This window comes from Prinia subflava, chromosome 15, assembly GCF_021018805.1.
Source record: "Prinia subflava isolate CZ2003 ecotype Zambia chromosome 15, Cam_Psub_1.2, whole genome shotgun sequence".
Taxonomy (NCBI): Eukaryota; Metazoa; Chordata; class Aves; order Passeriformes; family Cisticolidae; genus Prinia; species Prinia subflava.
Window position 1 is genome coordinate 11,617,039 of NC_086261.1, and position 15,962 is coordinate 11,633,000.

General features: G+C 42.9%; 1 protein-coding gene across 3 annotated transcripts in view; it reads right to left on the reverse strand.

The window, feature by feature from the left end:
- Positions 1-572: 572 nt before the first annotated feature.
- LOC134558761 (tropomodulin-2) overlaps positions 573-15,962 on the reverse strand; it is a 34,872-nt gene continuing 19,482 nt past the window's right edge. For all 3 annotated transcript variants that reach the window (XM_063412953.1, XM_063412952.1, XM_063412951.1), the window contains exons 4-10: positions 11,445-11,567; positions 10,293-10,379; positions 7,544-7,674; positions 6,855-6,962; positions 6,451-6,594; positions 5,978-6,122; positions 573-3,932 (exon numbers count right to left, since the gene is read on the reverse strand). In XM_063412953.1, the coding sequence (XP_063269023.1) occupies positions 3,898-3,932; positions 5,978-6,122; positions 6,451-6,594; positions 6,855-6,962; positions 7,544-7,674; positions 10,293-10,379; positions 11,445-11,567 (773 nt within the window). In that variant the 3' untranslated portion in view covers positions 573-3,897. The remainder of the gene's footprint in view (positions 3,933-5,977; positions 6,123-6,450; positions 6,595-6,854; positions 6,963-7,543; positions 7,675-10,292; positions 10,380-11,444; positions 11,568-15,962) is intronic.

The window sequence follows — 15,962 nt, forward strand, 5'->3', positions numbered from 1 at the left end:
CATTGAGAAGAAAAGAATAAAGGTACTGTGAGATTTCACAGTTAAAGTACTGACATAAGTAAAGGCAGTCAAAATAGGTAGAGAAAAGGTTTTGTTTCTCTGTGGGTTAACTGTGAAGCTCTCTGGGACTGTGGACAGCAAATTGTCTGTGGGGAGATGACATTTCCTTTTCAATTGTCCTTATGCACTGTGCAGTTATGTGTATTTGGCAGCTCTTCTATCATGCAGCACAGGTTCTAAGGGCCACGTTAACCATGTCATTAACTCAGTCGTGCCTTGAGGCACTCCGCAATTCGCTTGAGCCCCTTGAACCTTAGAGCTGCGGATAATGGGAAAGAAATCGGTGTGTCTTGGTGTCAAACTCTAATGAGGTGCCAAATGGAAATCGCTGAGACACTGTGAGGAACAGAGGGCAGGAAATACACGTCTCTCCACCTGAGAAGAGAAGGTGAAACCCAGGAGAGTGAAAGCTGCAAGAGCAGCAGTGGAGAAAGCAGGTTAACCTGATGTCAGAGCACCAAGGAAGGCTTGATTCAAGTCACAAACCCATGAAAAATTGCAAAACCCAAATCTTTGTGAAGGTTTATTTAGAAAAACCACAATGCTGGGGAGTCACTGTTACATAGCGTGGTAATTCTCTTCCTCTTGAGTAATATGCACCCCACTGTGCGCATGCAATTACTTTTGTTCCAGAGATAACATCGTCATTTACACATGTACACATACGGTCCTTAGTGCACGCTACACTCCACACGGATGTTGGGACATGCACAAAGTTGAGCTTTCCCATGAAAAAACTGTATAAAAAATACAAACCAAACTGAAGCAGTCAACACGAGAAGCAATGTGCAAAAATAGACAAAGTTACTCCTGAATGCTTGCTTAAGAAAAAAGGACTCTTCTGTCCCTGTTCCCCATTCAGCATTGACAATGCCAGATGTTATCTGAAAGTAGAATATGAAATAACTCGTCACATCCTGCCTCCCTTCTTGTTAGTTGCAGAGATTTTTAACCAGCTAAATAATCCTGCATTAGCATGAAAATCTGCCTCCAAGCATCATCGTGTGCTCTTGTTGCATCCAACAGATCTTTATATTGTTGAAATTTGTGAGCTGTGACACTCAAGGCTGGTGACAATCAAGGAGCACACAGAAGAGGCAGGACAAAGACATCCCTGGTCACTGAGCCCCCTGCAGGGCTGGCAGCAGCTGCCTGGAGAAAACAGCCAGGAATTGGGAGCTGTCCTTGCACACGCTGGAAGGAGGCAGACTCCGGGTCTGGGGCACAGCTCTGGTGGGGCTGGTGTTTGAGATGGGCCCTCCAGGGCGAGGCTCCTCCCTGCACAGGAACCCCGGCTGTGCAAAGGGCATGGCAGATGGAGGCACGGAGAGCCCACAGCGCTTCCCCAGCCAGGTACCTCGGTCCGGGGTGCAAACTGGGGCTGCAAAACACGCCTGGAGCCACCTGACTGTGTAAGCACGTGTGTGCTTACAGACCAACCCATCCTCGTGAAACTGCTGCATGCAAATACCAACACTGGCAATGGCAAGTAAGACTAGAAATGGATTGCACTTGTCTCCCTTAAACACAGGTACGTACCACCCTTAAAGAAAAAAATAACCATTAAAAATCTTCAAAGAATTGGTTGATAATTGGGAGTCCCTTGGTTGGATCAAAGAACAAGAAATTAGGGGCAGTCTGATCCCTGTCTCTGAAGGTTATCAGTAACATAATTTTTAGGCTTTGTGGATGAGGATTGTTCCCACCCATTAAACTGCATGGTGCAAAGCCCAGTATTCCCCTTGTAATCCAATTGTTTTTTAAGGATTCTATTTAAGCCCATGTAGAGACTCTTGTATTACACAACTTGTCTTTTTTTTTAAATGGGATATCAAAGTTTTTCACAGCAAATCCTGTATGGATCCAGGCAAAACCCTAGCAAGACTCCCTGTGTGTTTTGTTTGCTACTTGCAAAGCAAAGGTTTCAGTTTATTCTGAGGAAGGGAGGAAGTGGAAATTGTAGAGACTGGGAGCTCTCAGGGAAGTAAACTGTGGCTACTGCACTTCATATCCCAGCTCAGCAGACCACTTTAGCCAAGAATTGAAGTGGGATTTCAGTGAGTGTTATTCACTGTGGACCCCACTACAAAGACCTGTATCCAACAGGAAGAGCTTTGCCTTGGACCTACTCATTTCCTTTATAGAAGGCACAGAGGGAGGGTTCATGCTCTTAGCTCACACCCCAGCAGGGTGAGAACATCGCTCAGGGAAGGGTGCCAAGCATCCCCCGACTGCTCCGGGGCCCCGCGGGTCTCTGGATGCCCCGCTGCTGCCTCAGGAGCATCTTGCAGTGACTGTGCTGTCTAGCTCTGCCCAGGCGAGCAGAGCTCCATCCCTGCTCTCAGGGAGGCCAGGGTGCCCAGGGAACAGCACTGCCCACCATGCAGGAGCATTTCTGTGACTTCCTGAAAGCTCGGGGTGTGTGGCACACTGACCTGAGCGTCCCTTCACTCTCACAGCAAGCGCACGTGTCACCAAATGAACCTCTGGCTGTCAGTCAGCTGTTGGCAGTGATATAACTGTGGTAGAGAGTGGTTCTAGATGGTAAAATACACAAAATGGAACATCAGACTGAATTCTTACTGAAGTTTCAATGCTGTTGAGCATTGGGGTCAGCTGCTGCTCTGTGAGTGTTTTCCACTGGGTTAAGATAATGTCCAGCACGTAAGGTAAGGCCATGGTTTAGCAAAGCATTTGTGCATGTGCTTAAATCTGCCCTTATTCAGATAAACACTGGCACAAATACCCATGTGCCTTGTGATACAGGGAAAACCTCAACTGCAGCATATAAATGTCAGTTATGTAGCTGTCAAAACTACCCCTTTAAAGTCTTTTCTGGTAGCACAGTGGCTCTTCTGGATTAAGTATTTAATTAATCTTCATCTAAAAGGTCCTGAGAACAGTCCTATAATGCTAACAAATGTACAAAAATACTAGAACTAAAAAAAGTCCAACTCATGGCTCAAAGCAAAACAAATATTGCTCAGAATACTTGTTTAGGTTAAGATCACTAGCTGTAAACTGTGCATTCTAGTAGCAAACAAAAACTTGTTGGCCTAGAAAAAACCTCAAAACATTCAATGTCTATAGGATTGGCAGCACTAATATTACTTTACAATGTGGAGTGAGAATAAAAAACATCAGTGTAACATTGCAAAATGATCCACCTAAGCTAAGCTTATGTAAACAAATACGCTTTGACAATGTTTGTACGTCTAGGCGTGGCCCTGCACCGGGAGCTGGGCGGGTGGAGACTCAGCAGGGTCACAGGAACATTCCAAGGTGGCTCCAGCTGCCCAGACCCCGCTGCAGGGGAGAGGCTCAAGGTGTGAACCTGCAAACCTGTACTGGCATCACTAGTTCTACTCCTGGGAGCAGCCCATTGCAGGGTTCAGTTCAGCAGGACATTACACACAGGTAAGGATTATTCACAGACATAAGGCATTGCAGAACTTGGCCCTAAAACTTCTATTGTCAGCAGAGAATCCCGTATCCATATACAAGGTCATATTTTCATATATCAAAAAGTGTCTAAAATAAGGGTCAGAGTCACTATATGTTATGCTCAGTAACACAGTTAAGATGCTGCATATTGGCTTCAGATACTGCAAACCATTTTCCTCATTAAAATCAAACCAACTATGAACCTTTCTCATAAGAATTAAATTAACCGTGAGAATCGAAAACAAACAGGCTCTGTTTTCAAGGTTAAAAGGAGACATGAACAGAAATCAGCAACTCCCATGGTAACAGTTTTCCAGTGCCTTCCCTGGTGAGCAGTGAGCACTCTGAGGCTGCAGCTGGTGGTGGCCTCCAGTCGTGTCCTCGGTGCTGTGGCTACTGCCGCTCGCCTTCCACGCGCTTCTTCCGAACTGCAGAGCACAGCAAGGAAAGAGAGCGTTACTGCCTTCCTGAGAGCACCAGGGCTTCCCCCACAGACACCCCCCCCTTCCCAGGAGCATGGAGTCGGGAGAATTATGCCCACAAATACCATAATTAATAGATCATAATGCTCAACAAAACAATTGTACCTAAACCGCGTTTTTTTGTGTCGCAGACTGTAGAATTTCACCAAGTGTTCATATCAATACATTTTCTACAGAAATCACATTCTGAGCTAAAGGTTTTAGATGATAAAGAAATCTTGCACTCCCTTCCAGTGATTCCATTTAGATTTTATTACAGTTCTATTGTTCTTTTAAAAGCCACTGTGTTCCAGCTGAATTGATATTGGTCTGCTCTAGTCTGCATGACTCTGGATTATTTAAGCTTTAGGCATCAAAAATTAATAACTTCTGCAATTGCACAGTGTATACTGTAGGTAAGCAATACTCATTTTTTTTTGGAAAATAATTTGTAGCACTCTTAAATACCAATATCAGTGAATATTGGCAAAAAAATATCATATTGGACCTTTAAATACCTGTCTAAACATCACATCCTCTGACTGCATCAGCCATCTGATAGTCAATTAATTAGCTCTGCTTTTTCACTGGAAACCACATAGGTTGAAGTTGCCATTTAGCACAGCAGAGTGGTAAACCTTGTGCTATTTTGACAAACAGCCCCATGTGAATTTTTGCAGCCCTTAAGATACATTATTCCTGGTACAGAGCATGTTTTGTTGGGCAGCATTTGCTACTCCACATTCTAATAAAATGCATTGAGCCTTTTTTGACCTGCCCAGGTAAGATTTGTGAGGTTCTCCAATTTGTGTGATACAAAATTTAGTGTTATGTCAACGTGCCATGTCCTGTTCCTGATACTGAACAGCTGAAGCACCGAACAAAGCAGTAGAACTTGATGAATGAATGCTTTTCACCACAGAAAGTCAATAACAACAATATATTGCTAAACATCCCATTACTTCACTAAGAGGAGGTTTTTTTCATCACGCCTCTTTGGCAAACAGACTGCATTATTCCAAAGCCTGCAGTGTAGCATCAGTCATTTGTGTCTGCTTTCTGTGTTTTGTTCATTTATTTTATTTTATTGAATTCCTTTAGGAATTCTGCCCTACAAAATCTTGAACAAAACCAAACAACACAAACACAGGAAAATGGAGATTAGGACATAAGTCTAATGGCAAGTGGTAAAATAATGGGAGAAAAGACTTTTTCTCTCTTTGTAGATGGGATATTTCAAATACCATTCTGGGACTGCTAGTTTTAGGAAAAGTTTTATATAGTTGGAATGCTTAGGTACTGCTAAAAATTAAGATTTCAAACCCCCAAAAGTATGTATGAAAGAAAAAGGGTTTAGCTCAACTTTCATCTTAGTTCCCACAGAGAGGAACCCAAGCTGAAATCCACAAAGATATCATGGTTCCCAGTCTGAAGCAGAACTGATTAAAAACACGAAGTTTCATTTTTCCCCCCTTCTCATTCTAAACTTCTTCTGCCCAGTCATCTCCTCTGTGTTCTGTGTGCTGAGCACACAGGGCAGGGCATGTCACACCCAGGTGACACTTGCAGGGTTTTATTGTCTTTGCCTGGACTTGGTCACACAGGCAGGAGGGGCTGGTTTGCTCCCTTGGCTGGGCAGGCCTGGTCCATCATGGGCTGGACAACAAAGCCAGGACTTCTGTGTCCTCTGAAAAAGCAGGATGGGTTTGACTCCTCATTTACTGGCCAGAACAGCTGACAGAGCAGTGAGAAACTTAGAACACCCCATGGAAAAGGCTGAAATAGCTCCCCTTCCCAGAAGGAGCAAGAGAAAAATAGAGGTTCCTAATCACAGTAAGATCTTTGCTGTTGTCTACCCTAGGGCCTGTGGAGCCTTGCATCTCCCCTCACACAGAGCACTTGAATGTTGTAGTGAAAATTCCACCTGAATGCACAGACAGGGGGAGTTGTGCCTGGAAGGTCAGGGCTTGGCTCACACAAAGAAATGATGAGTAAATGTGGTGGCATCTTACCCAGATCGTTGTTTTTAGTGATAGCTGCTGCAACCCTGGTTCTTGGACCTTGTTTTGTGAACTGGTATCCAAACTTGAGAATCCTGGAGTTCTCCTCCAGCATCTTGGCAATCTCCATCTCCACAGCTGTCCCAAGCTGCTGCCTCTGTTGGCGATGGAGTGAAGTGTCCCCAAAAGAAAAGGAAACATTTGTTTTTATATGAGAGAGAAATAAGTGGTTGTATTTAAGTACTGGGCTGCAAACTACAAAGAGAATCTCATCCCTGGAGATTTTGCCCTGGGTTTTGTATTTGGCTTCGAGCAGTTTTATTGAGAAGTTTTCCACTCTTTGGTTGCACTGGCTGGGGACATGAGCTGCAGAATGACTGAACCACAGAGGCTGCCTTGACCCTGCCAGAGCCCCCAGGCAGAGCCCTCTGGGAATCCATATAAAAGAGAAACAAAAGTGAACTTCCCCAGTGGTCTCTCTTTACCTGGTTGTCAATTTTAATCTCTGTTAGGGATTCATTCTTTTTCAGTGCATCAATCAGTGCCAAAATGCCTGTCCCAGTGATGAAGTTGGATTCCACATTCAGACTCTTCAGTGTTTTGTTCACTTTCAACATATCTGCAAATGCCTGAAGGGCCAAAAAGAGGGAACATGAGATAACATCTTGAAAGCTTCAGGGAATAACAGGAAACAGAGCTTAGTACCAGCAAGAAATAAAACATAAATATGCTTAGAAGAACATAGAGGTAGATCAGAAGAGATCATATTTCTGCTTTGCATAGCCATAGGGAATTCCTGCAAGGGAAAATGAAGAATGTATCCTAAAGCAGACATGGACCTGCTTAAAATTTGTTGTGGTTTTTTTTTCCCAGTAATGTTAAAACTTACAATAGCTACAGGGTCATTGCTTCGAGTAGCTGCAAGGCTGAATGTCTTCACATGTGTGTTGGTTTCCAGAGCTTTTGCAAATTCTTTCAGTGTCGGAATAGGAATATTCTAGGGTAAGACAAACCAGTAATTAGGAAAGCCAGTCACACTGCTGATTTTAATTATTACCAAACTGATGAACAACCAGAGTCTGTGCAAGTGAGACCCCCCTGATGCTTTTAGGAGTTGTCAGAATGTCCAGAGCGTGCTCAGGGCACAGGGGCCCCCCAGGCTGGTGGTGCCCGTGCGGGGCTGCGCTGCCTGAACGGGGTCACCACCCCTGAGCTGCTGTCCTGTTCCTCTGCCAGCTGTTCAGGCTCCACGTGCCAGCTCCTCCTCCAGTTGCCTGGGTGGGCTAATTGAATTTGGCCACTGATGATTACACAGCACCCATGAGATATCTCCATTTACAATCTGCTGAGAAAGGCAGCCAGAGGGAGTCACCCCTTGGGCTTTTAGTTGGATTTAATTCAGTATCAGGATTGATGACCTTGGAGCCTCTACAACAGTCCTATCCCCACCCCTTCCCTGAGTGTCCTGCTTTTTCTGAACAGTAAAGAGAGACAAAGTCTGGAGATAAAAGGCACAAGGCTTTGGAAATATTTGACTAAATCCTCCTATGATAACATAAACGAAACCATAACATCTACCTTGATGTTGTTGAGATTAATTTCTGTGAGACTAGGATCATTTGCTTTTATCCTTTGTAAACTTGCTTCCACATTGGTTGGATTAGGTGGCTCCTCAAAGATGGGCTTGACCTTTTCACCTTTCACCACATCTGCAACACAAAATCTCATGAAATGTCAACTGAGGAGCAGGCATCATCACTCTGGCTGGTCCATTCCCATTTAACTTTGTACTGCAGCAATCCAGGAAGGGTTTATGAGAACCACAAAACCTGCAAGCAGGAGTGTGATCCCCATTATCCCTGCCTTGCCCTTTGCACCCCCTGTGCACCCAGAGCTGTCACTGGAGGCTGGGCAGCATCATCATGGGCAAATTCCTCCTTTATATATCAAATCCCTGTACAATTAATTGGAGCCGAAGCAGCTTTGAGGGCTATTGTTTGGGATGTGGTACACTGCAAGGGCTGCTTTGCACTTTGTCTAATATCTGTAAAGAAAGGTGTGCTCAGAACTTGCCCATTATATTAGTTAGAAAATGTCCCTGCACCTATGAATAGACTGTGCTACATAAAGCACCATGAGCAGGAGGCCCCTCAGCTTCCTCCTCTCAGCTGATACTATCAGCCTTACTATAAATTCAATTAGCTCTCATAAAATTGCAACATCTGCACTTTCTAAATAATAAAACTATCAAAGCATGAAAAATAAGTCTGTCTGCCAGCACCAAGATTTATGAAATCTTTGAGTAGTCATGTTCTAAAGAACTATGGTATTTAGTGCTGGAAGCTATGAGCTATAAACATTCTCAGAGATGCATAAAAATCATAGCTTAGAACACAATTAGTACTTCTAGTTCCCACACATATAATAGTTGTGGAGATTAATTCATTAACCCTGACCACCCAAGCCACTAGAAGTAAGAAAGGAATATGTTGCTGGCCACAAGTATGTTTGAATCCTTTCATTTTGTGCTGCAGACACGAGAGATTTTGAAGACTTGTGCTCAAGTCTTAGAGTAGTACACATTGCTGTTCATTGCAATGGGTAAAAGTTCATGCCATATCATGGGCCAAAAGAAAACCACATCTTTTTTTAGAACTCATACTCATAGTAGAGAAGGTCATAGACAAATCTTGGGCTGGTTTTCACTCTGTTCCCTTTGATGCCAAACTTTCATTTTAGTAATTCCCTGAGAGACCTCACATATCCCTGAATAACACTTCAGCTTTCCTAGGGAGCCGGGAAATGAAAACTACATTTAGAGAATTCACCTTGCATGCAAGGATAGAAAGTGAACAAAAAAAGCAAAGCATTCTTTGCACATGTGGAAAGACCCTGCTAGACTGGGAGCAGGGGACACACAAGCACCCTGCCCTCAGGTTAGACATCACAGTGTACTCAGTCTAGAGCTGGGAGGAATTTTCATTTTCTACTTCTTGTTGCTTTCCATGAGTTTTTCTTGTTTCTTTAATCATGATGCTGTTTTGCCACACTGATGAGCAATGTTTTACTGAAGCATTTCACTTGGCTAAGGAAAGGTGTTGCTTTTGGACCAAAGAATACAGTGATGGGATGGTGATTGTCTGGTTTGTAGGTCTGTGATCAGAGCATAGTTTAGCTGACTCACATAGCTGACTTTTTGACTCAGTACAACCAAAATATTCTGAAATCTATGAGGATTAGTAATGCATGCAGTTGCCTGTTATGAGATGGATGGCAGCTCATGCAGGGCCCCACTGGGAAGGCTTGCAGAGCAGCTTTATCCTGAGAAAAATGAAGTGACACAGTGTCCTATTTCCTACCTCCCCTTTAGCAATGGAAGATGGAAAGGAAAGCCCTTGGTAAAGATAGCTGCTGTTCTCATGGCCTTAGAAGAAGAAAACATTTTTTTAGTACTTTTTCCCTAGGAAAGGGCATTCCATAGTTTTGTCTTAAAAAGTAAAGTTTAGCCCATTTGATATCCCAGGGCCTGGAGGTGACAAGCTCTGGATCAAGGCTTGGCAGCTCTCAAGAAAAGCTTGGAATTCACATGCACCCATTTCTCCCTCCATCCAGGGAGGAGCTGAGCTAAGATCTGATTCACCAAAGGTCTGTTTATTTAGTGCAAACATTTCTGGATTTGTTTTTAATAACTACAGCTGTTTCTCCTGGGGGATTTCCACAATGATTCCGTTCCCTGTGTCCCTAGGGAACCCCAGAACATGGAATTTTTACACACACTGCCACAGGAGCCAGGTGGAGGTGGGAGATCAGAGGGAGTGCCTGGGGCAGAAGCACATCCACGCAGTCTTTGCCTCCCTGTGAATGCAGCTCAAGGTGACTCTGGTCACAGCTGGGACTGTGACAGGGATTCTGCCACATCTGAGCCCAGTGGTTACAAGTCCTTTTTCTGCTGTGTGAATGCAGGTACTTGGGGCAAGCCTGGCCTGAGCTGTGGCCAACTCTTAGCTACAGCTCACTCTGTTTTCTGCCTGCTGCCTAAGCTGAAATGGAAATTTATGTCTTGGCCTCTTAAATACTCCCACTCTTTCAAACATCTCTGCAGAACCAGATACTGCTCTCTAGGAAAACAAATTTCCTTAGGAACGATCTGTTTGTATCCTATGGTTGTTGTTATAATGAATTTTAAGATTGTATTTACTTTTAAAAAGTCACCTTTCCTGATTAATTAGATCAATCAAAGGCCCAGTTACACTAAATTAGACCCCACCTACAGGTGTAGAAGCCCCTAAAGATGACATGAGCCCACAAGAGAAATCTGCTTGCTTACTTCTCACGATTCCTTTTCCATCTTTACCGCGGGCTCCTGCTTCATCAAATTTTGGGTTGTTGACCATGTTGTGCACTCCAAGAACAGCTGAAATGTGTAAACACCAGCAAGAGGATACAATGTTAATGGCAGGAACACAGACTGCAGGAAAGTATCTACTACAAATTGCAGTTCAGTTCCCCAAACAAAACCCCCTTTATAAAATGTTAACTGTGTGCGTCATGCCTGCTAGAAGGGAGAGTCTTTTGGGCTCCAAATTCTGGAGATACAGACACTTTCCATATAGATTTCTGAACAATTGAGTCAATGTAGAATGCATCTCCCAGAAGTGCCAGCTGGAAGGAACCACTGTGGGTCATCTTGTCCAGCCCCTCCCTCGGGCAGGAGTGCTGCCAGCATTAATGAGGTCAGCCAAGGCTTTGTCTGGCTGCAGCCTGAAACACCCAGGGATGGAAATCCCACAACCTCGTTGGGTAAACTGTTTCAATGCTACACTCCTAATCACTGTTCTTCCCTAATATACAACCTGCACTTGTTATTAATTTTATGTTCTGTTGTTTGGTGTATCTGAAAATTTTACTGTACATGTGATGAGCTTAATGCATTGGCATTCCCAACAGGGTTTCTTATGGAAGCACATCGATATTAGTAAGTTTGGGAAATAATCAGAAGTGGTGAAGATAGCCAGGCCTGATCACCTGGCAACCAATTTTCTCATTCAAGGGGTTCAATTCCAAATGTCCTCATGGACTCAGGGTCTTTATCCACTGCATGATGTGACAAGTTTACCTGGTTGTTTGGGATGTCAGAGTTGGGAGGAGGTAGCAGTATGTGCTACAAACAGTGTGATGCAGGAGGATCAGTCACTTCCATCACAGTGCCTGCACCCCAGCCTGCAGCCCCCTGTCCACCCTGCCCTTCCCAAATCCCATGAGCTGGTTCATCTCCCCCTGGCCTGGCACATCAGTTTTAAGAAGAGAAGTCTGAAATGCAGCAGTTGTCGAGTCACACTTCAATTATCTTGGGCAACGAGTGGCCACGGCTTGGCCACCTGTCAGGGGCTTGAGGGGCCATCATGAGACATTCCTGGTGGCAAGTCTGGGCAGAGAAGAGCTGGACATGTGGGAGGATCATATCTATACATTTTCTAACCTGCAAGGTCATAGAGCTCGGTATCTGAAGCACTGGCCAGGGCCTCTTCTAGTTCTGGATCCAGGGTGACTTTCTCTTCTGTGCGGGTTTCTACAGGCTTTTCTTTAGGGATAAATATTTTTCCTAAGATAAGAAAAAAAGCCAGAGTGAGTAATGAATTATTGTAACAACTTCTTTGCCTCCTGGCAGCAGAGGAATAGGTCTGTGACTGTGGAACTGCTTGGAAATAATATCACATGCATGTTTTTCTCTTTCTTACTTGATGTTATCTTCCATACCAGGATCTTAATAAGTCTAAAAATAAAAGGTGCAGATTACTGCTCTGTGGTGGTGATTGTTATTTTAGGAAATTTGCTCTCAGGAGGAGTCCCAGCTGGGATTTTTCTGAAGGTACTGTGTCCTTAAATAGGCAGAATCAGGTCTACACAAAAAGCTTGCAGAAATTTCATCCTTATATTTAAATGAGGCTCTAGGAGCAGTTAAAACCATTCTACTGCAAGAATTATCCAGTTCATGAATTTCCATAGATGATCCTGAAAGCTCAGCAAGCCTGTTCTCTTCCAGTAACTCAGTTCCTAGCCCCTCCAGAGTATTCTCCCTGTGTGTCTCCTGATGATCATTCACATTAATAGCCTTTTTCTGGTCATTTGGGCAGGACTGAAAAGTCTGAACTGAACCACATGTCGCCCAAGAAAGACTCCTGACGTGTTTGTCTCTCTCTGCATCCTGCTGATACCTCTGGGTTAGCAGATGTGTTTCCATGCAATGTTCCCCCAAGACTGAGGTCACTGGCCTGTCTGCTGAAATGGGGAAACCACAGGATCAACCCAGGAACAACACAACAATTCCACTGCTCCTTCAGGCAGCTGTGGTGGTGAACCTCAGCACTGGGATGATGTAAGTGCAAATGCTTGGAGTGAGGCCTTTAAATCAGAGCCTGAGCTGCACTTGAGTCACCAGCACTGCTGGGCTTTTCTCCCACTCAGCTCTCCTGACCAAGCCCTGCAGTCAGTGCTGCACTGGATGATGCCACAGGCAACAGACAGTGCCCCTGTCCAAAAACTGAGTGAATCCCCATGGGCCACTGTCCACTGTGAGACACTTCCCCTCACCTTGTCCCTAACAGCTACTACTCAAGCAGGCTTTAATTAATCCTGTTGCAATGAAGCTTGGGATGATCTTTGGTGCAGGCAGCTTTGGCCCACTGTCAGCTTTAAATTTTCTTTTTGTGCAGCTTTGTACACTTCAGATGTAATGCTTGAAGCATTACATCTAGTCCTGTGACCTTGTAAAATAGTTCAACTGTATTAGTCATATTGTTACCATTCATAAATGTAATTCTGATATTTAGTACTGAATTACAAATGCTTTGCCTCTGGTTTTTCAATACTGTCATCTTTTTGTGGCTTCATTTTTCCCTCATGCAGTAATTTCCAATTCATTTATATCTTTTTTACAAGCTTGTCTACAGCCATTTTTATGCTGTCAGCTTCCATGACTGAAGTCACTGAATAAGCTCAGAAAAAAATTTTAATGGAAATTTCTGAAACTGACAGGGTTTATTGATACACAATTTAAATTATTTACCTTGGAGATACTTCTGCCAAGGCTAAACCACTTCTGATTACGCAACTGGACAGAAAGTTATGTAGAAAGTCAAAGTAGTATCATGGTATGATTTATTTTCCATGTGATACTTTAAGTAAGGAATCTTTTCAGAAAAGGCTTTGGTGGGTGAAAAGAACATTTTAACTGTGACTGCATTGGGTGACAGCAATTAAGGAGAGCCATCCCAGCAGCATCAAACAAGGATCAAGTGGAAATCTGGGGTAAGAAAAGCTCTGCAAAGACAGGGCAGTGGTGCTCCCCAGATTTAACAGCAGCACAGGTGTCAGACTTCAGACTCTGTCTGTGCTGCCACCTCACCTGGAGTGTTGGATGGCAGCTTCCAGACACCCCTGACCAAGACTTAACTCAATGCCAGCTTGACATAAGGGAAAAAAATTCATTACTGTGCTGGAAAACCAAAATCAATCAGAATATCACAGTAAACAATCAGTAGTGAGGAATACTGCCCATAAAGAGTTTTCCTTTCTGATCACTGGTGGTTCCACGTGAGTTTCATGTAGGTTGTTTGAGATACTGAGGGAATCTCGCTGATCTTTGTCCTGACTGATTGCCCTGCTCTGTAGCAGCAAACTCCACAGGGGCACAGCTGCTGAAGACAAAGCCTCTCCAGCAGGCACTAAGGGATTCCTCACAGCCAAGCACAAGCCACACTTTAACAAATCCTGACCCAACTCTGAACCTTCACACATCACACTGTGAGGGGACACAGGACCCTGAATTTGGACTAACCTGGACACAGCATGTGATGTGGTTGGTCCTTCTCTGAGACTTTGGGTATGTGAAGGTCAACTGTCATGCATAGCAAGAAATCAAGGGGTAATGGAAACCTGCAGAGGTTCATACCTTTTCTGTCCAGTTGACATATATAGGAATACAATTTTAAACATTTGTTTCAGGCATATGTAATTCTTGGATAACAGCCCAAATCTTGTTAAGCCCATATGTGATTCCCAATGATGGTTTCATTTAACGCATTCTTGGCAAACGTTTTAGAAAAAAAATTCTATCATTGGTTATATGAAATATTTAAAGGGGCAAGGTCACGTCAAAGATAGTAATATATATCTTTAATGGATGTGGGCCTTGCTGGCATCCAGTGGTGTTTTAAAAATATTCTTTTTGCTGCTATCTAGATAAGAACATTCCACTGTGAAGAGATGCTGTAGCACAGCAGATGGAGGTCAGAAAAACTTCTCTGTTTAGCATGTTATTAGGAATTTATTACCTGTCCACCAGCTGCAAAACCATGTATCTCTTTATAGCTGTCAACCAGTTTTCCCTCTTTAATGAAGGACAGAGTTTAAAGATTCAGGAGGTGTCTCCTAGTCCCACATCTGTACATTACAAATTCATTATCCAGTGCATCATGGAATACTCTGACAGAATAAAATATGGATTGTGGCTTCCTTGATTCAATGGTCCAACTTAAAATTTATTATTTGGAAAAAGCCTTGGAGGAATAGTGACATTTTATTATTATAAAGTGAGATTTATGAAGAAAGGCTGCTGCTCTTAGTGTTCTTTATATTCACACCATGTTTTAGAAGGTACTTTATTATTACTCTATTCTATGTGGTATAATTAATGTTGGCTGTGTTATCTTTTGTCTCCAGAATATGCTAATGTTCTGTGCTGTCTTAATAGTAATAGCTTAACTTTCTACCAGTGAAAAACACATGACAAAAGTTCTGTTTATACGTAACTTGGGCTACTTTGTTGTTAACAAGACAAAAATAATCACATTTCTGTATAAAAATAATATATTTTTTGTTTAACTGCAAACCCAAATTCAATTGCAGTAAAATATCATTTTATTTTTACACAAACATAGAAATCCAAAGTGTGTGGACTCCCCAGTGCTTTCTTTCAGTGTGAAATTTTAAGTGGGCATCACCGCAGTTCTCCCCTTCTTTTGGCCAAGCTGGGGTGAGTGTCTGGGGTGCCCTGGATGATGACTGAGGCAGCTCTTACAAAGCAGGGCCTTTGTGAGTGTGAGTGCAGTGAGCAGAGCTTTGTCTTGGCTCAGTTTAGCACAGACCTACTCCTTCCCACCCACTGCAAAACAAGACTTCCATTGAAACTGAAATCCAATATGGTTCGTGTTTTCCTCAAAAGAGGCAGGGGAAACAAATCCATTGATAGCCAGAGAGAATATAGATCCAGAGAAAAGCTCTACAGAGAGACACAGAAATGTGGCCAAGGTAAAAGGAAAGCAAATTCTGTATAAAAAAGGAAATTCACTGGAACAGTCGTGAAACAATAGATGTCATTTTGTCACTTGGCTCAGCCAGGTCTCTTTTCCTGCATTGTGCATATGCCCCCATTAAAGCAATGTCAGAGTAAAGCAAGGAAATGAGAACCCCACCCTCTTATACAGTAATAATTAACTACCATATGCACATCTATAGGAGGATTTATTAACTGAGCAGAGAACTGCTTCAAGTGTATTTTCTTGAACTGAGTTTTGTATTTATTGTTACATAAGGAGAGGAAGAAAAACGAATTTGGGTAGTGCAGTTGGTAGGATTTCAGTGGCAAGTCCAATCTAAAAACATTTTGAGGATTTCACCTTTGTTTATAGTTTGCATTTGGAGCAGCATTTCTGGTATGTCTCCTCTATTCCTTCCTTCTCATATCATTTGACTTTTATGAATAAATATAAATTGCCACCATTTTTATTTTAGTATTAGTACACACTTGGTATTTATTCCCATCTTGTACAAGTAAAAACTGTACAAGCTAAAACTCAATAAAACACAGAACAATGGGAAATAAGCCCATTTATGTTAGCTGTAAAAAAATCTCCTTTTAAATAACATCAAAATTTTAAAGGATATTTACCCTATTTTATAATACAAATGCATTTTTGGCTGTAATTATAAAACAATA